The sequence below is a fragment of the Hyperoodon ampullatus genome, assembly GCF_949752795.1.
Source record: "Hyperoodon ampullatus genome assembly, chromosome: 10".
In the NCBI taxonomy this organism is placed as follows: Eukaryota; Metazoa; Chordata; class Mammalia; order Artiodactyla; family Ziphiidae; genus Hyperoodon; species Hyperoodon ampullatus.
In genome coordinates this window covers 4,347,984-4,368,745 of record NC_136923.1, presented here as the reverse complement: position 1 = coordinate 4,368,745, position 20,762 = coordinate 4,347,984, and the positions used below count along the sequence as shown (strand labels likewise).

General features: G+C 57.4%; 1 protein-coding gene across 3 annotated transcripts in view; it reads left to right on the top strand.

Moving 5' to 3' along the window:
- GRIP2 (glutamate receptor interacting protein 2) overlaps positions 1–20,762 on the top strand; it is a gene marked incomplete at both ends in the record, with an annotated part of 134,288 nt that overhangs the window by 51,781 nt on the left and 61,745 nt on the right. For 2 of the 3 annotated variants that reach the window (XM_079712798.1, XM_079712797.1), the window contains 10 exons: positions 12,483–12,563; positions 12,838–12,973; positions 13,823–13,968; positions 14,660–14,746; positions 15,288–15,363; positions 16,536–16,681; positions 17,537–17,684; positions 17,792–17,961; positions 20,079–20,204; positions 20,532–20,681. In XM_079712798.1, coding sequence (XP_079568924.1) covers positions 12,483–12,563; positions 12,838–12,973; positions 13,823–13,968; positions 14,660–14,746; positions 15,288–15,363; positions 16,536–16,681; positions 17,537–17,684; positions 17,792–17,961; positions 20,079–20,204; positions 20,532–20,681 — 1,266 coding nt within the window. Of the gene's footprint in view, positions 1–4,511; positions 4,552–12,482; positions 12,564–12,837; positions 12,974–13,822; positions 13,969–14,659; positions 14,747–15,287; positions 15,364–16,535; positions 16,682–17,536; positions 17,685–17,791; positions 17,962–20,078; positions 20,205–20,531; positions 20,682–20,762 lie in introns of those variants that run through there. The other variant, XM_079712799.1, reaches the window with a different exon arrangement.

The following is a 20,762-nucleotide window of genomic DNA, read 5'->3' as shown; positions in this document are numbered from 1 at the left end:
CCCTAGTCGGAGGATTTAGAGAGACTCCCCAGGAGCAGCAGCTTGGGGACCCCGCCGCCCAGCAGTCCCCTCTTTCTTCCTGTATCCGTGAGTGCGCATTTCTCAGGGGGCTGTGGATGGGGTGCTTGTGTAGATGGCGTCAGCAGGGCCTGGGCTTAAATCCCTGCTCATACCTCACACTCTGTGTGACTAAGAGCAAGTGGCTTCACCTCTCTGGGCCCCTGTTTCCTCGTCTCTGAGGTGGGGATGCAATGAGAAGATACGTTTAAAATGCTGAGAACACGGCCTGGTACAGAGGTTCTGTGTAAAGAACCAGCTGTGGTTCCTCTCACCTCCCCCTCGAGCCTTGCCCTTCCCTGGTCTCTGCACACAGCCTGTTGTTCTTTGCTCTTGCAGCCCCCTGCGACCCCGTGGCCCTGCCTGGCCCTGTGCCCTCCAGGGCCAGAGGAAAGCCTCGGTGAGGGGCCCTGGGAACTGGCAGATGTGGGCCTGGGGGCCTAGCCCAGGTGCAGCCCACTGGTGTGGCATTACCCCTGAAGTCAGGTGACGGGCCATGGGGCTGGGGCTATGGGGCAGCTTGGCAGAGTGGGGGGCCACAGCCAAACAGCACCCCCTAAGGCGGGGTCACCTCATGGCCCTCACCTGTGGCTGGTGGCATCACAGACTGGGTTTCAGTGTCCCCGTCTGTAAAATGGGGGCAACAGTGCCCACCTTATGGGAATGTCTTACAACCAGGAGAGGGAAGGGATTGTCCTGGCCTGGCCCTCGGGGTGGTGTGAGGAGGGAGGGAGGGAGGGAGGGAGGAAGGGACGAAGGGAGAAGCAGCAGAACAACAACAAAGGGTTTATCTCTTGTTATCGAATCGCCATCTCTGCCGTCCTTCCCACCCAGACTTCATTTCCGGCTGTCACTCAGGGTCCCTGGCAGTCTGCTGTGCTTATGACTAACCAGCCCTGGGACCTGAGAGGAAGGAAAGAGGCCAGGGTCCAGGCCCCTCTCTGCTCTGGGGGGCCTCAGACACCGTCCTCTCTGAGTCTCGGTTTTCCCATCTGTGCAGCATGGGGTCGGTTCCCACTTGTGGGGGTCACTACCCCTGGGGGCGCGGGGGCCAGGGTTGCCGGTGTCCTGCAGTGTGAGGACAGCCCGCTCAGCAATGGTGCCAGTGGCTTCCCATTAAGAGACTCTGAGAAGGCCCTGCAGGCCTGGCCGCATGTGGGGAAGAGGGCAGGAGTGTGTGCTGGGCAGACCTTCCGAGGTCTCTTCGCCCTCACTCCTCACGGGTTGGGAAGCAGAGGCTCAGGCAGAAAGAAGTGAGTTGCCCGGAATGACAAGGTTCTTGGGTGGCAGCGCTGGGGTTTGAACCTGGGTGCATCTGGCCAGTGTGCTCATCTACCTTGAAGTTCTGCCTTTCTGGCCTGCATCCATCCAAGGCATTGGTGTGAGACTCTTGGCAGGAAAGTGGATGGATAAATGCTTCCTGACCCAATATGTGGACTCCCTAACCCTAGAAGGTGGTGCTTTTGTTATTCCCGTTGTGCAGCTAAGGAAGCTGAGGCCCAGAGAGGTTTGGACACATGCCCCAGGTCATACAGCAATCCATCTTTCAATTGTCTCGTAAAACCTGAGGACGTGGAGGTGCCAGGGCCTCTCCTGACCACGGAGGGGCTGCCTGTCAGCTCAGTGGCCCTGCCACCTTCCCCAGGCAGCCCAGTCCCCGTCACTGTCATCCATAGCGTTGGAAGTGTAGGACACTCTGTGACCAGGAGCTGCTGGTAGGCCGGGCCCCCAGCAAACCTGGCTTCTAGCCACAGTGCAGGCCCAGCAATCTATCCGCCTTTCCCTCTACGTCCCCAAGGCTTGGCCGCAGTGGACGAGAGGGGTCGTGCTTGGAGCAGGGCCCAGCAGCAGCCTCACCCACTCTCGGCTCCCAGGAGGGGCTCTTGCTGCTCGTTCCCAGGCCCTCCTCCCTTCTCCCTCAGAGATGCTCTGTGGCTGAGGTCCTTGCAGAGCCTCTCACACCCTTGCTCTACAACCATCTGTGGTTCCCGTTGCCTGCAGGATGAAAGCCAAACCCATAATACAGCATTTCTTAAACTTCGTATGCATCCTCTGGGGAGCTGGTGAAAATGCAGGTTCTCCTTCAGCAGGTCCGGGTGGGGCCTGAGAGCCAGCATTGCTGAGGAGCCCCCGGCACCTGGGGGAGCGAGTGTGGCCAGGCCGCCTGTGGCCTGGCTCCAGCTGCATCTCCTGCCTGGTCTCTTCCTCACTTGTCACTTGGGACTGTGTTCATGGCACCTTGCTTCCCATCCTTCAAAGTCAGGCTCAAAAACCCCTCCTCGGTGGACCCCCGACAGAGCTGATTGCCCCTCATCTGCACTCCCAGACCCCTTTATCTTGAGAGGCACATAGCAGCGCCTTTAAGAACGGACCTCTTAGGTGTGAACCTGGCTCCACACTTACAGCTGGGTGACCTTGGGCAAGTCAGTTAACCTTTCTGTGCCCAATATTTATTTAAACCCTACCTTGCTCCAGAATGGACCAACAGTTGCTTCCAAACCCACTTTTGGATAAAATGAGTGAAGTGAACATATGCTTGGCAGGCTGACAGGAACAGAGGACAGAGGGAAGATGCTGATCCTCACCCGTCTCCTAGTGTCTCAGTCCCCACTGCCTGGCACAGCAGGTGCTCAGAGAAACGCTGCGTGGAAGCTCTCCCATAACCCATGGCATGACCTTTCCAGGAGCTTCTCGTCCACAAAAGTAAATTCCAAAGGAGCAGCGAGAGAGACAGAACCACGGCAAGGTTTTGGATCTTCCGTCTTAATCGCTCATTTAAATGCGTCTGTACAGAGAGCAAATATTTTCTACGAGAGGGGCTGGATGGAACTCCAAAGGCCTGTGCACCACACAGCCCTCCTCCCTGAAGGGGCTGTAAATGGGGGGAAAGAGGGCGAGGGCCTGTTAAGAGCCGTGCCCCTTCCGGCCTGCTATGGAGCTGGGACTGCTCCACGGTGGCTCTCAGTGCCCTGGGGATTGTCAGGGTCTTCATCAACAGCCTTGTTGTGACCATTTCAGGGCGCCGTGGACCACACTGCACTCCCTTCCTGCCTGGCTCGATTCTCCCAGCAAATGCCTCCCAATTCAGGTCCCCCCTGTCTGACCCAGTGCTCACCATCCCTCCCATGGCTGAGACCTTTGCATCTCTCTTTGACCTTTGGCCTCACTACTAGCCCAAGGGCCCCTGCCCCTGAGACATACCTAAAGTCATCCGAAGAGGAAGGCACCCTTGGGAGGGGGGGCAAGGAATATGACCTGTGGATACAGGAGTACAAGTGACCCCACCCCATACTCAGAGCCTGGGTTGTTCTGAATGTGCTGTTATTGGGGCTGGCAGGAGCCAGCATGGGCAGCCCAGGAACTGTGGGCTGGACTCCCCACTGAGGAATAAACTCAGATGCAGTCCCTGGTCCTTAACCACGGGTCTGCACCCTCCCATTTGCTGCAGGGCAGAGGTGAATTTGAGCCCCCTTGTTCCCATGCATCTGAGAGCTTCCATGGGAGCTGGGACCTTATCTGTCTCGTTCTCTGCTGCGTTCAGCTGGATGCAATAAGTAGTTAGTTGTACAGGCTGTTGACACCCCGAGTCACTATCGCCCATCCTCCTCCCCAGCACCTCTGCGGTGTCTGGCTCTCAGCTGGTACCAACACGCACTGGTGGGTGGAGAGCAGGAGCAGCTAGGGAGCTGGAGGAGGGGCCCTGGGTGTCCGTCAGGGTCATCCTGAGCTAGTGCGGAGGAAGCTAGGAGTGTGCCGGGCTGAGGCCCAGCTGGGGCTGGAGTTGTGACCAGCTGCCCCTGCCCATCAACCCGGGACGCACAGCTTGCTCTGTTTTCCCACAGAGCTGGGGGATGCTCTGGATAACAGGCTGCTGGGCTGATCTTCCCCAGGTCCCACCTTACAGGAAAGGAAACCGAGGCCTGGGAGAGGTAGCTGGAACTTCAGTGGAAGGGCCCAGGGGACTCTGAGTGCAAGGATTTCTAAACTGAGACACACCCTGGCGTCGTTCCACGGCTGCGTTTTATCTGGCTTATGTCCTGGGAGTTCTGTGCAAGATTCTGTTGGAATCTGCTACTTAAAAAAAGAAAAAAAAAAGTTTGGAAGGCCCTCTTCCTCTTTTCCAGGTAGAAACACTGAGTCTGGGCTGGGAGGCAATCGTTTACCAAACACCCAGGGCGAGTTAGGGGCAGAGCTGGCCTCAGGGGTCTGTGTGCCTGGGGACCCTGGGGGAGGCCTGCCATCTTCAAAGACCCCTGCCCAGACTCAGGCTGGGGGGGGTGTGTTGAACCCCATCCAAGGATCAGCTGTGACAAGGGCCGTGTCCCCTTTAAGCAGAGAGCCGCCCGCTGCAGTGGGTGGACTCTTGCCCAGCCAGTGGGAGCTCTGAGCTCCCCTCCCATAGCCCCTCCCTGGCTCCCAAGGGAGTCAGTGGCACCGGGGAGACAAGAGCAGACATGCTGTGTGGGCTCAGCCGGGAGACCCCTGGAGAGGCGGGTGAGTAACGGGGACCAGTAGGCAGAGTGGCGGGGCCGAGCCCTCTGACCCCTCTGGAACGGCCATCCAGAGAGGGGCCTGGGATGGCGAAGCCTGGGACAGCCACTCCCAGACCCAGAGCTTGGAGGGAGGGCACGCGTGGGACACCTGGCCGGTGGGCAGGGGAGAGGGCTGTCTGTCCGACCGTGGCTGCGGGGACTGAGTCTGCTGGGCTGTCCTGCACGGCACGGCCAGAGGTCAGCGCTCCTGCCTCAGGTGTGCCCCAGGGAGGCGCGTCCTGCCCCTGCGTGAGCTGTGGGCGCCGGCTCCCTGGTCAGGGTGCTCTGGGGGGAGCTCCTACATGGGCTCACGGCAGGAGGCAGAGGCCCCGGCCTGGTGCTGTCTGGTTGGTGAGCCTCAGGCTCTGGGAATGCAGAGGGGACAGGTGTTGCTCAGCCGCCACATTCCTGGGTGGGCCCAGGGCTGGGACCCTGGGAGGGGCTCTGGGGCAGGCTAGGTCACCCTTCACTCCGTGTCCTGGGCCATCCTGCCAATGCCTTCCCATAGTCGATGTACTCCTGGTGTTACCTCCTTGCAGCAGCTCCGAGGGTAGGGACTGTGGTCCCAGTGGACAGACAGATGGGGAAGCTGAGGCTCGGAGGGGCCAGTGGCTGACCAAGGCCCATAGTGCCTGAGCCGGGATTGGCCCCCTGATGACTTTTATAGCAGAGCTCCCCCAACCATGCTTCTGAGGGCCCGTGAACTGAGGCTCCCACCTCCCCGCCTGTCGCAGAGGGCAGAGACAGGGTTACCCCTAGGTCCCCAGATCATAATAATGTGATTAATAATAGTAGCTTGCAGCTGTTGAGACCTTACTCTGTGCCAGGCTCTGTTCGGAGCTCTCTCTGTGCATTTTCTCATTTAATCCTCACACCACTGTGTATTCAGCACTGTTATTCTCCCCATTTTACAGTTGGGGAAACTGAGGCACAGAGGTGTTAAGTGACTTGTCCAAGACTACAGCTAGAAGTAGCACAGCTGGGATTTGACCCCATGCGGTCTGCCCCTGCCCCCTCCTGGCGACTCCACTGCCCTCCTGGCTTGGGCACATCTGTCCTCTCAACATCAGGCCCAGGAAGTGGGGTCACCTTGTCCTGCAGTGGTCAGAGCCACAAGGGCAGCAGTGCCCTGGAGACCTCACCTGGGGCACCGCCAAGGAGGTGTCTTCCCCTTCCTCATGGTGCTGCCCCCTCTACCCAGGCTCAGGCCTCAGCATCGCCTGCCTAGACCTTAGCCCCAGTCTCCTCCCTGGCTTCCTGGCCCTCACCTCCCACCGCACCCCACCCCCTCCATGCTGCTGTAGGAGGGAGTTTGTTAAAACTCAGATTTGATCGCAGCTTCTTATCCTGGCATTCAAGGCCCTTCATGATCTCCCTGGCTTTTTCTCTCTCTGATGACTTCCTTGACCCCCACCCTCACCCCTGCAGCCCCCACCCTAGTCTCCTCCCCAGGTCACAGAGCTTCATGATCACACCTGTCTCACTTGGTGTCAGCACTGAGGCTTTTTTAAAGAAAAGTCTAAAGAGGGAGCTTCAGGCACAGTGGGATCCAGGTGCTCAGTTAACATGATTAGGACTCCAGGTCTCTGCTGCTTTTTAGGCGAGCTTTATTTCCAGGCAGACTTCTCTCCTTGAGGCTCCCAGAGGGCCCCTGGTACCTTAGAGCTTATGGTCAGACAGCTTGATCCTCCTCAAGGAAAGAGAACCTGTTTCTAATAGTTTCAGCAAACATCCCCAACAGGTGGCCACTCCCTGCACCCTCCACATTTCACAGAGCAGGCTGAGAGCCTGAGCAGTCAGGCCACATGCAATGCTCCTCAGGGAGAGCCAGGCTGGGGCTTGGGGCCAGTGGGCACAGTGCCCAGGGCCCTTTCTCCTCCCCGATGGACTCTGCCAGCACGAGTCCTTTCTCAGGCCCATGCCCTGGCCATGCTGTCTTGGTCCTGGGAGGCTTGTTCACCCCACTAACCCTGAGCCCCTGCAGGAAGGGATGTGACTGGGGCTGGGGCGCACAGGAGGCTTGAAAGCAGATTTGGGCAGGAAACCCCCATGGCCCACAGTGTCCACTCTCCTCTGACTCCTGGCCACAAAGTGGTCTTTGTTCCCAGCTCCTGGGAAGGCTCAGACAGGGTGTGTGTGTGTCGGGGTGGGTGGGAGGGTACTTCTGCCATGGCCTGAGCTGCCCACTCTTCCGGGGGGCCCTCACCAGAACCACCTGGATCTTCCGGCAGGCCTGACCTCCTCAGGGCCATGGCTGTGGGAGAAACCCCAGTTCCCAGACCATGGAGGCCAAGGCCTCCAGACCCAGGGAGGCCTAGGTTTGCATCCTATCTCTGCCTCTTCCTGATTCTGCGACCTTGAACAGCTCATTCCACCTCTTTGATCCCCATTCTCCTAATCTGTAAGTGGGAATTGAATTTCAGATGACTTACTGAGAATTTACTGTGTGCCAGACTTTCTGTGCCAAAAACAGCAGTGAACAGAGAGGCAAAAAACCAGCCCCCCAGGGCTGACATCATAGTGGGAAGGGGCAGATAGGAAATAAGGTCACTAAGTTAAAGGAAAAAAAAGCGAGGTCTGCTAGGTAAGGAAGGCGATGGGAAGTGCTGGAGGTGTTGGCAGTGCAGGTGTAAGTGCAGACAGGCCGCTTGGGAAAGATGAGAAGGTGACGATTCCACAGGTTCCTGAAGGAGGTGAGGAAGGGGGTTTTGTGGGTGTCTGGGAAGGAACATTCTCGGCAGAGGGAACAGCCAGTTCAAAGGCCCTGAGGTGAGCTTGAGTCTGGTGTGTGGAACGGCAAGGAGACCAGTGCACCGGGGTGGAGGCAGCCCAGGAGAGGGCATTAGGAGATGAGGTCAGGGAGGCTCGGGCACTGTCAGTTGTGGGGAGAACGTTTGCTTTTATTCTCCGCCGGGTGAACTGAGTCTTCACTGCTCCGTTGGTGACCCAGTTTTGTGGGTTTGAGAGGGACGTGGGAGAGCACAGACCCAGAAGGCCACGGCCCCTCTGGAGCCTGCATCCCCACCCCACATGACGTTGGGGCCATCGTGGCCCCATGGAGGGGGGTGTCAGCCCAAGCGTGGGCTCAGGGCCCAGTACCAGGGGCCCCGCCCACCTTGTGGAAGAGGGATTGCAGGGCTGGCAACCTCTCTGGTCGTGTCCAGACTGTGGGTGCCCGAGCGCTAACGTGGGCCTCCTGGGCGCCGGTGCTGCCTCCCTGGGCGCCCCTCTTTTGGGGTCTGTTGCCCTTGTGTTTGGAAGGAGAGAGCAGAGCTGAGGATTAAGGATGTGGTCTGCTGGGGGCCAGACAGACCAATTCCAGTCTGTCCGCTGCAGCTCCCCAGCTGAGTGGCCTGTCTGGGCTTCAGTCTCCTTGTCTGTAAAATGGGATTGTTAGTGAGCTCTCAGAAGAGTTAAACATGTCAGTGCCGGTCAAGTGCTTGGAGTGGGCCTGGCACTGGGCGGGCCAAGCCCCGGGCTCCTTTGTCAGTCTTTTTTTTTTTTTTTCAGTCCTTGGCACCAAGTGAAGCAGGCGTCTGCTTTTTAAATCTATTGATATATTTCTTTTTGTTTCCCTTAAAAACATGCATTGAACAGAGCAAGGGTCACCCTGTGGCCGAGCCGATCTCTTCACGGCTTCTGGGGAGGCCTGTCAGCTATGGAAATCGGGGCTGTCAGTCCGAGGTCAGCCTGCCACCAGCTTTGATGCTTCTCCATCCAGCTGTCTGACCTGGTCCAGCCTGCCATGGTCAGAGGGCGATCATTCAGTGGGTCAGCTGTGCCCAAAGGAGCCGGGGCTGCTGCCAGGAGGGCCACAGGCATTACCCCTGAGTCCCCCCAGGACTGTCATGGGGTAAGGGGAGAAGGCAGGAGGGGGGGCCCATGGCTCTGCCGCTTAGGAGCTGTGTGACCCTAGGTAGTTCCCTTAACCTCTCTGTGCCTCAGTTTCCTCATCTATAATGTGGGGATGATCATGACACCCACCACGTAAGATTATCATGAGGATAAAGTGGTAATACTTTAAAATTTCTTATAATATGGCCTGGGTTCAAATCCTGCCCCTGCCCCTTACAATGGGAAGTCACCTAACCTGCCCGTGCCTCAGCTCCACCATCTGTAAGATGGAAATAACGATCATCCCACCTCAGAAGGTGATGGGGATACATCACCTTGTGAAGCACCTAGCACAGCACCGGCACTTAATCAGGAGGAGTTGTTTCCATTACTAATGGGAAAATCTTTCTAACGAGGTGAGTCAAAGGGCCACGGAGAGAACTTCCATGTGTCCTGGCTGTGTGTACCACATCACCTCGCTGATGCCTCCCACCAGCCCATGAGGTGGGCACTAGCTCCCCCACTGTGCCGAGACTCAGAGGGGAGAAGCGACTTGTCCCAGATCCCTTAGCCGGTCGGCAGCAGATTAGTATCCAAAGCCCATCGTACCCTTTCCATTGAGGCAGCGATGCCTTCGGAGGTGGGGCCGACCCAGCCAGCACTGGCCGATCACTTGTCGGAGTGCAAGCAGCAATGGGCCGCTGTGTGCAGTTGTGGTTGGACCCAGGGGCGACTGGGGGCCCCCTTCTCCCCAGCGGCACTGGGGCCGGCTGGCCCTGCTGCTGGCTTTCTGTCAAGCGGTTATTTTCTCTTCAGCCCAAGTTGAGCCTCCGGGCATTGGTTTTCCCAGTGGCCCCTCTCTGATGCTGAACGCTCCCTCCTGGAGGCCCGCAGAGCCAGGCATCAGTCACGCCCCCATCGAGAGCCCTCCCCAGCCCTCGCTTCCCAAGCCCCTGTCCTGCTTGGGCTGGACCCTGACAAAGGCAGCCTGGCCAAGGGCTGACTTCCTAGTTCCCTTTCTCAAAGCTCAGTGGCTCCCTGGGGCTCCAGAGAAACGGAGATAGTGAAGGCAAATTAGCAATGCTTTCAGGAGAAATAAAATAAAAAAGAAACCTATCCACCCGGGCTGCAGCTTGGGGGCCGGGGACCAGGTGTGCGGTCTGTGCTCAACACGGTGTCTCTCCCTCCTCCTCCCCCGACTTGCCCAGCCTGAGTCTGCCGGATGGTCTGGCATTGCTGCGAAATGAATTTCCCTCTGAAGCGAGTTCTTACAGGACAGATTGACTGAAGGAAAAAGCTCATAATTGCCCATTGCTGGAAGGAGGAGACAGGAAAAAAAACACTCGGATAAAAATATCTCTGTTTTTTTATGCGCTTTTCCAGCTGAAAATTGGTGGGAAAGATGTTTTTGAAAAGCCTTCATCTATAAGCATATAATTACCAGGTCCCAGAACAAAAAAGAGAGAGAGCGGGAGAGAGCAGACATGTTCTCCAAGGGAGGAGGACTGGGGTCCGAACCCTCCTGGGGTTTTCTATAAATAAAATAATTCCCTCAAAATCTCATGCCTGGGCTGATTGGAGCCAGCGATAGGGGGAGACACCCCCATTTTACAGATAAAGAAGCAGAGACTCAAGTCACACGGTTAACTAGTAATTCTGTCCTTGCCTTGGTTCTTGGTTTGAATGCTGCCTGTTTCCCCCTGACCTGAGGATGTTTGTGAGAGTGGGGCACTGTCCCCTCTGAACAAGCATCAGCAGACATTGTAGCATTCCTTATGGGTGCCTTTCTGAATGTGGCAGGGGTCTTAGGTATCCAGAAGCCCCTTATCTGGCCATCAGCTATCCTGAGTGGCCTCCACCGCTGAGAGAGGTCATCAAGGCCACACCCTAAAATGCATGTGCCTTCTCTACAGAAGAGTCTCTCAAGTCCTCACTTATTGCCCACTGACTCTGCGCACAGTTGTATGAATCTTGGTTTGCATCATCACACAGTCAGGCCTGTCTGACAGCTGAGCCCAAAGGCAGCAGACCCCCACATCTCAGCTGTGCCAAGTGTGCCATCGCAGCCCAGTTTGGCACCGTGTCATTCACTGGATCAAAATTTGAATATTGGGATGAGGAAAGGGCAGAGAGGTAGTGTTGAAGACACACCACAGAGACACCGCAGTAAATGGGAGTTCTGCTTCAGCAGCCAACATCCCGCACGCTCTGCTTCAGAACCAGCGTTAACCCACGGCTGTTCCGCTCCATTCTTTGGGATTCTACGGCTCTGAATTCGGCAAACTTGATTCTCTGCTTTCTTGTCCTTAGGAGGTAATCTTCCCCCTCCCCCACTTCCAGACTCCTAAACTTGGAGCCAGCAAGCTTATCTCTGGTCTTCCCAGGACAGCCCGGGAGAGAAGGATTTTCCAGTGGCAGAGTCTAATTTGCATGGGATAAGACATTTTAATTCCAGAATTGCCCACATGAAATACCAGAGATGTTCGCTGTCACACAGTTGATAGAACCCAGTCTTTTTAATTTTATTAGCTCAGAAATGTCTTGTTGAATCTAAATGAAGTGCGAATTAGGGAACCGTAATAGGAGGCATTATACTTAATGGGGTGTTGCCTGAATCTGTGGTTGTGGATGTGAACACAGGGCCTGGGGGTGGGGGAGGTGAGCAAAGCTGCTGGGGGCCAATTCCTGGGGCCCTGGAAATGATTTGTTATTTCCCACCTTCTGGCAAAGCTAAGGGAGCCTATCCCCCGGTCTGGAGAAGCCGTTTCTCAATGGTTAGAGCTGCAGGTGTTGAAGGCTCTCAGGCTTCCTTGGACCCAGGTTGAGCTACAGCCTTGACCCCAAGCTGAACCTGACCCTGACCCAGCCTGAGCCCCACCCCTGACTCTAAAGCAGTGATTCTCAATGAGGGGCAGGGCGGGGGTGGGGGCCGACAGTATTGCTCCCCTAGAGCACATGTGGGTTGTCTAGAGTCATTTTTGATGTGGTGACTGGGGTGGGATGCTACTGTCATCTAGTGGTTAGAGGGCAGGGATGCGGCTAAACGTTGTACAGCAATCCAGCAAAAAAAAATGTCAATAGTGCCGAGGTTGAGAAACCTGCTGTAGATTGTAGATTGTAGATTCCTGGTTCTGACTGAGCCCTGACCTTGGCCAGGCTGTGTCCTGATCTTGACCCAGGTTGACACCACCTCTGGCTGAACGCTAATCTGAGCCCCTCCCCACCTCGTGAAAAGGATGCGGCTGGGATGGGATAAGAGGCTTCTGCCCCCCGCTGGGGCTGATTTCCTCCCTAGCCCCCTCTCTACCCCTCCTCTGAAGAGTGAAGAGGGGGACAGTCCTGTGAGTGAGGCCTTGCTGTGGCCAGGGGGCTGGGGAGGGAGTGGCCTGCCCACAGCTGGTGAATGGTGAATGGGGGTGGGGGCAGAGCGGGGAGGGGGGCGGGGTGTAGGCTTGGGTGAGGCCTGAGACAGCAGCAGAAGCCTGGGGGGTGTACAGGTGCCCGGAGGGGCAGGGGTGGCCCCAGAGACAGCATGGGAGAGCCGGCCCGCTTGACGGTTTGCCAGTTGACCTTACCCATCTCACTCCAGGGCGGAGAAGGGACTTGGAGAAGGAATGTGAAAAAAAGAACCTGGTCAAGGGAGCCTGGAGCATGGGGCAGGGTGGGCAGAGGCGCCTGGAGTCTGGTCCTGGCTATTAGCAGAGGCTGTCGTGGCCAAGGGTTGTGTGACCGTGGGCACGAGTTGTCCGTCTCTGAGCCTCAGCTTCTTTCTGGATACGTGGAATGATAGTTGTGGAGATGGTGAATCACTGGACCGTCGCGCAGAGCCCAGTCTGTGGTGGGTGCTCCAGAGAGCGTTACTGAAGAGCACAGACAGAGTTGCCCTTGCGGGGAGAAGCCATGAGGCTCCCCCGGCGGAGACTCAGGTGGAGCTGGTGGCAGGAAGGAAGCCCTCTAACAGGCCACATCCACGAAGCAGAAGATTCCCAAGGCAGGAGGGCTTTGCCTGATGGAAATGACAGCGGAACTCAGGGCCTTTCGTCTCTTTCTCTCCTGCAGACGATGGGCCTTACTCCAAAGAAGGCAAGGACGCAGGAGGGGCTGATGTGGCTCTGGCGTGCCGCAGGCAGAGCATTCCAGGTAACCAACCTCCTCTCCTTCCCCTTCTCTGTCCTGGAGCACAGAGAGCTCCAGGTGGGGGTCAGACAGCGTGGGCTCTGCAGCTAACTCACTCTGTGACCTTAGACTAGTCACTTAACCTCTCTGATCCTCCTTCGTAAGAAGGACATGATTTTACCCAGTGTCATGCAGCCAAGGGTACTGAGCGGACTTACCAAGTATTGGCCTCACTTGTCCTGGAGCTGGGGGCCTAGAATTGCCCCACGCTGCCCACTCACCCCCTATCTGTCGGCAGAGGAGTTCCGAGGGGTCACCATGGTGGAGCTGACCAAGAAGGAAGACAGCACGCTGGGCCTGACCATCTCGGGTGGCACCGACAAGGATGGGAAGCCCAGGGTCTCCAACCTGAGGCCTGGGGGGCTCGCAGCCAGGTGAGAAGCGGGCTCAGTGGGGGCAGCAGGAAGGGGGCCGGGGGCAGTGGAGGAGGGTACTAGGGCCTTCGGCAGAGCAATCAGATAGCTGTTTCCTGGAGCACCTCAGAGCTTGGTGTCTGTGGAGGGAAGGCCCCCAGTGGAAGCTGGGATTCTAGGCCCTGGCTGCTTCTTTCCCTTTACACCAGAGCTGACTCAGCTCGGCCACAGCATCCCATGATCACCGCTCTCGGGCCCTCCAGGGCTTTGCATATGCAGTTTCCTCTGCCCAGAAGGCCCGCTCCCTAGGCATCCTCCTGGCAGACTCCTATTCATCCCTCCACACTGCCTCTGGGAAGCCCCCAGCACCCCAGGCTGAGGCAGGCGGTCGGCTCTGCTGGCACAGCCCTGTGTTCCACTTCTGCACACACTGCCTGCACCTATTATTTTACCTCTGGGGTCCCTTGGACCATGAGTTCCATGAAACCTAGGAGTTAGCCTCTCTATCCCTGCCCCTCTGGGCCCAGGAAGAGCATTAAGGAATATCAAAGGAGGTGATGATCTGGCCACTCTGTGGGCTGTCTGGGGCCTGTTAGAGCTATAACTATGAGGGTGACACCTCAGCAGGAGGGAAAGCGTGCAGACCAGCATCAGGGGAAAAGCTGGCCTGGGTGTTGGGCAGGTCTAGGTTAGAATCCCCACCCTCCTAACTCACTCGCTGTCTGACCCTGGACATGTCTGACCTCTCTGAGCCTCAGCTTCCCCATCTGTAAAATGGGGATCCAGAGACCATAAGGATTCAGTGGGAGGGGGGGATATGAAATGCCAGCACCTGTTACCACACGTGTGCTCTGGCTTCCTTTCTCCCAGGAGTGACCTGCTGAATGTGGGCGACTACATTCGGTCAGTGAACGGGATCCACTTGACCAGGCTCCGCCACGATGAGATCATCACTCTGCTCAAGAATGTGGGAGAGCGTGTGGTGCTGGAGGTGGAGTATGAGCTGCCCCCGCCCGGTGGGTGCCCTTGGACCGGGGACTTTCTCCACTGCCTTGGTCATGGGTGGACAAAGCTGCCTCCTTGCCAACACCTGGGTGGTGGGTGGGGATCATGCCAGCTGGGGTGGGCTGGACCTGGCGACTGGCCATAAACACCCATGCTGCACCTGGGGCCTTGCCTACAACTGCAGTACGCTGTCACCAGGAGGTGGTAGGGACCTGCTTATGACCCCTTGTCATCCTGCATATTTAGTTTCCAGATGCTTCTCCTTTTAGGAGGGAAGGTTTTAGGAATGTCGCTGAATAAATTGTTCCCCGCCTTCCCATGCTGCCCTGAGTACAGTGGCCTAGGGTTTAGCTTAGCTCTGAATTTTCAAAGTTGGTCTGAAGTCTTGAAATTTGAGTAACTGTCTGGAATTCAGCCCTGGCCTAAGACTGCGAGCCATGGGCTCAAGCCTGAGTTCTGCTGTTATCTCTGTGGGAGCATGGGCTGGCCCTTTCCCCTCTCTAAGTGGTGGACTGAGTGGGTTTTAGGGAAGAGGGTGCCTCTAAGCTTCACTTGTCCTACCTGTAAAATGGGCCAAGGGGAATTTACCCTTCCTCTAATGTCTTTGACTGGTCACCCAGCTCTCCTGGAATGAGCTTTGGGGACATCTGCCAGCTTGGTGATGCAACTGAAGGGCTCAAGGAGTCCTCCATTTCTCCTCAGCCCCTGAGAACAACCCAGGGATCGTTTCAAAGACAGTGGATGTCTCCCTCTACAAGGAGGGCAATAGCTTTGGCTTTGTCCTCAGAGGTCAGTGTAAGAGTCACCTTTGGGGTCAAGGGACGGGAAGGCTAATGCCAATTCTATGTATGTTCTATTTTGCTCTAATGAATTACATACATGTATAATCTTCCTTCTGACTTTTAAGAACCATTAAAATCAAGTATTAAACGGAAAAATCGGCCAAGCAACAAAGTGGCCAAGCAACCGTTAAAACCAAGTATTAAACGGAAAAATTGGCCAAGCAACAAACAATTGGGGGAAGTGAGAGGGAAAAGTTGTAACAGAAAATGAAGTTTGGGGCTGCCTAGCAACCAGGGGAAAAAGGGAAATAGGATGAGGTCGCAGGAAAGGAAGCAAGCTGTTTAGCAGAGAGAGGACTTTGGTCCTATTCCCTACTTTTTGTCCGAACTCTGGGTGGGATTTACAGTTGATATCTCATAGGAGGGACTATGAATAGCAAGGACAGAGTCCTCAAGCAGATTTAATTAAGGAAGCCTGCTTAAGGTCTGGGTTGGGGCCTCTGGGCTCCAGAGAGGGAGTGGATAGATGACTGTCGAATTCTGTCCAGGAGGTGCCCATGAAGACGGGCACAAGTCCCGGCCGCTCGTCCTGACCTACGTGCGGCCCGGCGGCCCTGCCGACAGGTGAGCCTGAGCCGGGATGCAGCTTACAGCCTCACCCTGCACTGCCCTCCCCCAGCTCCCCTAGGAAGAAGGCCGAAGGGACATCATACACATTATCCAGATGAGCAAACTGAGGTCCAGACAGGGGATATCCCTGCCCAGAGTCGCTCAGCGGATTATTGGTGGAGCCAGCACTAAACCCCAAATGAGAGCTTCCCCCAACCTTTCTTCCCCAAGGTCCTGCTGTCTCGGGGTGGGGGGTAGGATGGGGATGGAGAGTGAGCTTTAGTGTCATGTTACCCCTTCCCTGGCCTTCATTTTCCTGTCTGTGGAGTGGGTCCAATAGTGTAGCCCCTAAGAGCTTCTGTGAAGGAAGTGTGGGGCATGGTGACCAGCGTCACTGTGGTCCTCTGTGATGCAGCTTCCCCAGTCCTGGCTGCGCTGCCAGCCTGGCCCTGCCTGAGCCCCGCTCAGAAGCTCAGAAGCGCCAGGAGAGAGTGTGGAGTAGGAACACACCCAGTTTCCAACTCCTGGCCCCATGACCTCCCGGAGGGAGATTCCTGGCCATTTTAAGAAACGCCTGGAAAGGCCTTGTCAGAAATCTAAACCTGACCTTGGGACGGGTCTGTGATGAGTTATTCATAGAACCTCCCAGAATAGCTTTGGCCACCTGTTTGGGCAGGCATTCCCGAGCTGGGATGTGACCCAAACGAAGGTGAACCCCCTCAGGCCCCTTCCCTGGGGCCCAGTGGAATTCCTTCCCAGGCATGTTTCTCACCAGCCCAGAATCACTGCTGAGAACCAGGGTGGGGACCCTCCGCAGGGACCGCTGTGCCGGCAGCTTGAAGCCTCCAGACTGCCCGCCCCGATGCTGAGTGGCCCGGCAGGGCTGGGACCCTGTCGGGGCCCTGGTGGTGACCTCGAAGGGCATCCCCAGCTCAGACGCTGGAGGGCTGAGCTGGGACTGAATTTATTTAAGTGCCTCTGGGAGGGGTCGGAGCTGACCCGACCCCCGTCTTCAGTGCCCGCTTCAGTTATTCAGCTGCTTCCACATAACCTCCCTGGTTCTTTCACCCACATGTGCATTCCTTCCCTCATCCGCTCTGTCCCTTTCTCCTTCACCCACTCCCTGCCCTCCCTCTGTTCTCTGGCTTGCGCTGGGCGAGGCTGACTGACCGGGCCCTTCCCTGCAGGGAGGGCTCCTTGAAGGTGGGGGACAGGCTACTCAGCGTTGACGGAATCCTGCTGCATGGGGCCAGCCACGCCACTGCTCTGGCCACCCTGCGGCAGTGCAGCCACGAGGCACTCTTCCAGGTGGAGTATGATGTGGCCATTCCAGGTGAGTTGGGGGCCTATGGGCTAGCATTGGAGCAGGAAGAGACCCAGGGATAGAGGGAAGGGGGTAGCGGGTATAGATCCTCACCACTGCAAAGGCTGTGTGACCTTGGCCCAGTCACAGCCTCTCTGAGCCTCTCTGGGTAGTAATACTCTGCCAGGCGTTGTTTGTTGCACTGGGGATCCACCTGAGAACAGCACAGATGAGGTCTCCATTCGCATGGGGCTGAGATTCTGGTGGGGAGAGACAGACAATAGATGGAATAAATCACATATAGAGTGTGTTAGATGATGATAAGTGTGTAAAAAAATCAGGGAGAGAGATGGGAAGGCTGGGTGTTGCCCTCTAATCTGCAGCCGTCCAGGTGAGAGAAAGGTGATGGTGGCTGGACCAGGGGCTGAGCGGGTGGATAGACGGGGTCAGATTCGGGAAATACAATGAAGGTCCACTGGCCTGGTTTGCTGATGTTTGGACATGAGGGTGGGGGTGAGAGTAGGAGGAGCCGGGTTTTGTTTTCCAGCCACTGGATAGGTGAATGGGATGCCGTTTTCTGAAAGGGGGAAGGCTCATAGTGAAACCCACAGTTCCGTGTGTTCAGTCGGCTCTCGAATATATGCAAGCAAATTAGTATTGTCCAGCAAAGACCTGGGCTCAGAGCCCCTGAGACCTGAATTCCTGCCCCTCATCTGCTTCTGAGTGGCTGTGTGACCTTGGACGAGGTCTTTGCCTCCACGCACCTCAGTTTTCTTGTCTGTAAAGTGGGTGCAGTGATCCCTCCCTGGCAGTGAGGGTTAAGTCGAGATGGAGAAAGGTGCTCAATATTTGCATCTCAAACTCTTCTTTCCTTCCACTTACCAGACACAGTGGCCAACGCTTCAGGGCCCTTGATAGTGGAAATAACCAAGACGCCAGGGTCCACCTTGGGGATCTCGCTCACCACCGGCTCCCACCGGAACAAGCCAGTCATCACCATCGACCGCATCAAGCCGGCCAGTGTGGTGGACAGGTGGGCACCCACTGAGAGCTGCCACGGCACGGGGGCTGCAGGGGGAGAGCTGCCCAGAGCTCTGTCCGGCTGGACCAGCCTCCCCCTTTGCTCCCTGACCCGGCCAGGAGTGGGGCCCTGCATGCCGGAGACCGCATCCTGTCCATCGATGGCACCAGCACTGAACACTGCTCGCTGCTTGAAGCCACCAAGCTCCTGGCCAGCGTGGCGGAGAAAGTGCGGCTGGAGATCCTACCTGTGCCCCAGAGTCGGTGGCCCCTGAAGCCCTCAGAGGCAGGTGGGTCCCCTTGGCAGACCTCAGAGCTCAAACCTGAAGGCTAACGGACCAAAGCCCTGGGCAGGCTAAAATTTACTGGAACAAATGTCCATTCCCACAGGGAAGCTCGAACTGTCAAGTGCAGCAGCTAAGGGTGGGGGGGTGGGGCAGATAAACAACTTGGGTGTTTGATTTGACAGCTTGCTGGCATGGATGGCCCCAAAGCTCGTTCCATCACTGGTTACATTAATAGAAGTATAAGGGCTAGAACAAGGGAGGGGACAGTCCTTTTGTGCCCTGTGCTACTCAGAGTTTGGACCCTGGACTCAGCTCAGGGCCCTCGGCAGGTCCAGAGAAGGCAGCCAAGCAGTCAGGGAGGGCGTAGAGCCACCCCTGTGAGGAGTCGGGGGCTCCCAGCTTGGACCAGGGACCTAGGCGCTGGGCAGCTCTAAGAGCAGAGGGAGCAGATGGTCTGGGGTCCCAGAGGGTAGAGCGGGGGCCTGGGGCAGGCTGGAGGGTGGTCAGAGGAAGGCAGCCTCCTGCTCAGGGCAGGCAAGTGCTTCCAGCAGCCTAACCCTTGGGTTTCGAGTTCACATCCCAGCTTCGTCCCTAACAGCTGGACAGGTGCTTTGCCTCCCTGAGCCTCAGCTGCCTCATCTGTAAATAGGCGTCAGGGCCCCGAGTGCACAGGCTTGGTCAAGGTGGTCAGGCTGTGAATTCCAGCCCTTGGGGCACAGTGGGGGAGGGGGGTGAGGATGGAGTCTGCCTGCCCCACCCTTTGCAAGGCCAGTCTTCCAGAAGAGAAAAATTCTGCAGATCAGATGTGTGGGGACCGGCATCTCTGGTCTCTGCCAGGGTCGGTAAGGACCCCGACAAGCCACAGCAGGAGCTGATGGAGGAGGCTTTGGGGCTTGAAGTCCCGTCCTCTGTTCCCCTACCCCCTGCTGTGGTGCCTGGGCTTCCCACGGGTCATCTGGGTTCACCCACATGACAAGTCTGCAAGGTTGGTACAGCGGCGCTGAGGCTCCCAGCAGGGCAGGTCCTTCTGAGAGCACACAGCTGCTGACAGTCCCCCTGACTGTTACTGAATAAGCCTCTGCTAAGCACCCAGCACTGCTGTAAGCACGTCACACGTGCTAACTCATTCTGATCCTCCCAGCTTCCCTAGGAAGTAGCCACTGTCTTTGTCCCATTTTACAGATACGACAGTGAGGCACAGGGGGGCTAAGTGACTTATCTCAGTCCCACAGCTGGTCAGTGATGGAGCCAGGATTGGACCCGGCTGCTGGCCCCAGAGGTGGCCCAGCCCCCGGGTGGGGTTGGGGTCGCCAAACACGGAGGCAGAGTCAGTGGGCTGAGATCACCGGGACGTCACCCATCCCTCCAAGGACATGTTGCACCAGGCTGGACATCCCCCCACAAGTCCTGCAGCAGAAGGAAGAGCCAGTACAGGGCCTGGGGCAGCGGGTAGGAGGGGGGTGCTGGGGATGTGAGGGGGGCAGGATCTGGTAGAGGGTCTGCGGGGTCCCCTGGGAAGCAGATGCTTAGCTGGAGTAAAGAGTTCACTGGGGTTGAGGCCTGTGGAAGGTGGAGGGGAGGAAGCGGGAACAGCCTCAGACTGCGATGCAGGTCCGGGCAGGCCTGGGCCAACCCAACAGGGACCCAGGTGGCCCCGAGAGCCCAGCGCGGGGCAGAAATGCCAGGCCATGGTGCCCTGCGTGCTCAGCTCCCGGCCCAGGCTGCAGCACTGCGGCAGACTCCGAAGGTGCTGCAGCTGGTCACCGTCTGCAAACTGCACTCCTCGGAGCTGACCCGTCAGTTCTTGAGCTCCAAAGCCAGTCAGCCTGGTTCACGTCCTGCTCCTCCAGCACCTCCCAGCTGTGGGCCTTGGTCTGGGCCAGCGTTCCCTCTCCTGTCCCTGCCTCTCGGGCTGAGCCCTGAGCACAGTGCCTGGCACACGGTGGGCATCCAGGACGTGCAGGCAAAATCTCGAATGCCTGGCTTGGCTTGGGAAACTCTGGATCTTCTCTTCCCGCTCTCCTCCCCTCATTGTGCGGACAGGAGCTCATCCTTCAGGGGTGCGGTGATCCAGACCTGCTCAGCTCCCAACGTCTGTCTCTCCTCTTTCTCCGCCACAGTGAAGGTGCAGAGGAGTGAGCAGCCACGTCGCTGGGACCCCTGCGAGCCCCCCTGCCCCAGCCCCCGGCCCGGCCACTGCAGAACACCCGCCTGGGCCACCCCTGCCAGCCAGGACCAGAGCCGATGTAAAGTGCCCTCCCCGCTGTCACTCTCCCCTATTCCTAGGGAGGGGCTTGAGCCTGCTTTATAGGGAAGGAAGCCAAGACTCAGAGAAGTCAGGGGTCCTCGCAGCATCACCTCACACATTAGTGATGCGATGGGCCCCTGTCTGGCAGCTGGGTTTCACCAGGTCTGTGAAAACCCTGCAAGCTTTGAGGCCCAGAGTGGGAGAGACTGGCTCGCAGAGGTCACACAGCGAGCATGGTGGAGGGGGGAAGGCATCCCTGTGTCTCCCTGAGGCAGGGTGAAGGGCTCTGCTGGGGCTCATGGTTCTGTGCTCTCATCTCCCCCAGCCTTGTCCTCATCTCCCTTTTCCTCGCCGACCATGAACCATGCCTTTCCCTGCACCAATCCCAGCACCCTTCCTCGCGGATCCCAGCCCATGAGCCCCCGGACCACAATGGGGCGGAGGAGGCAGCGAAGAAGAGAACACAAGAGCTCATGTAAGCCATGGTCTCTTCCCTCCCCTCTGGGCTGCCTCTGTGCCTGAGAGAGAGATTTGCTAAAGGATATGGGGTATTTGG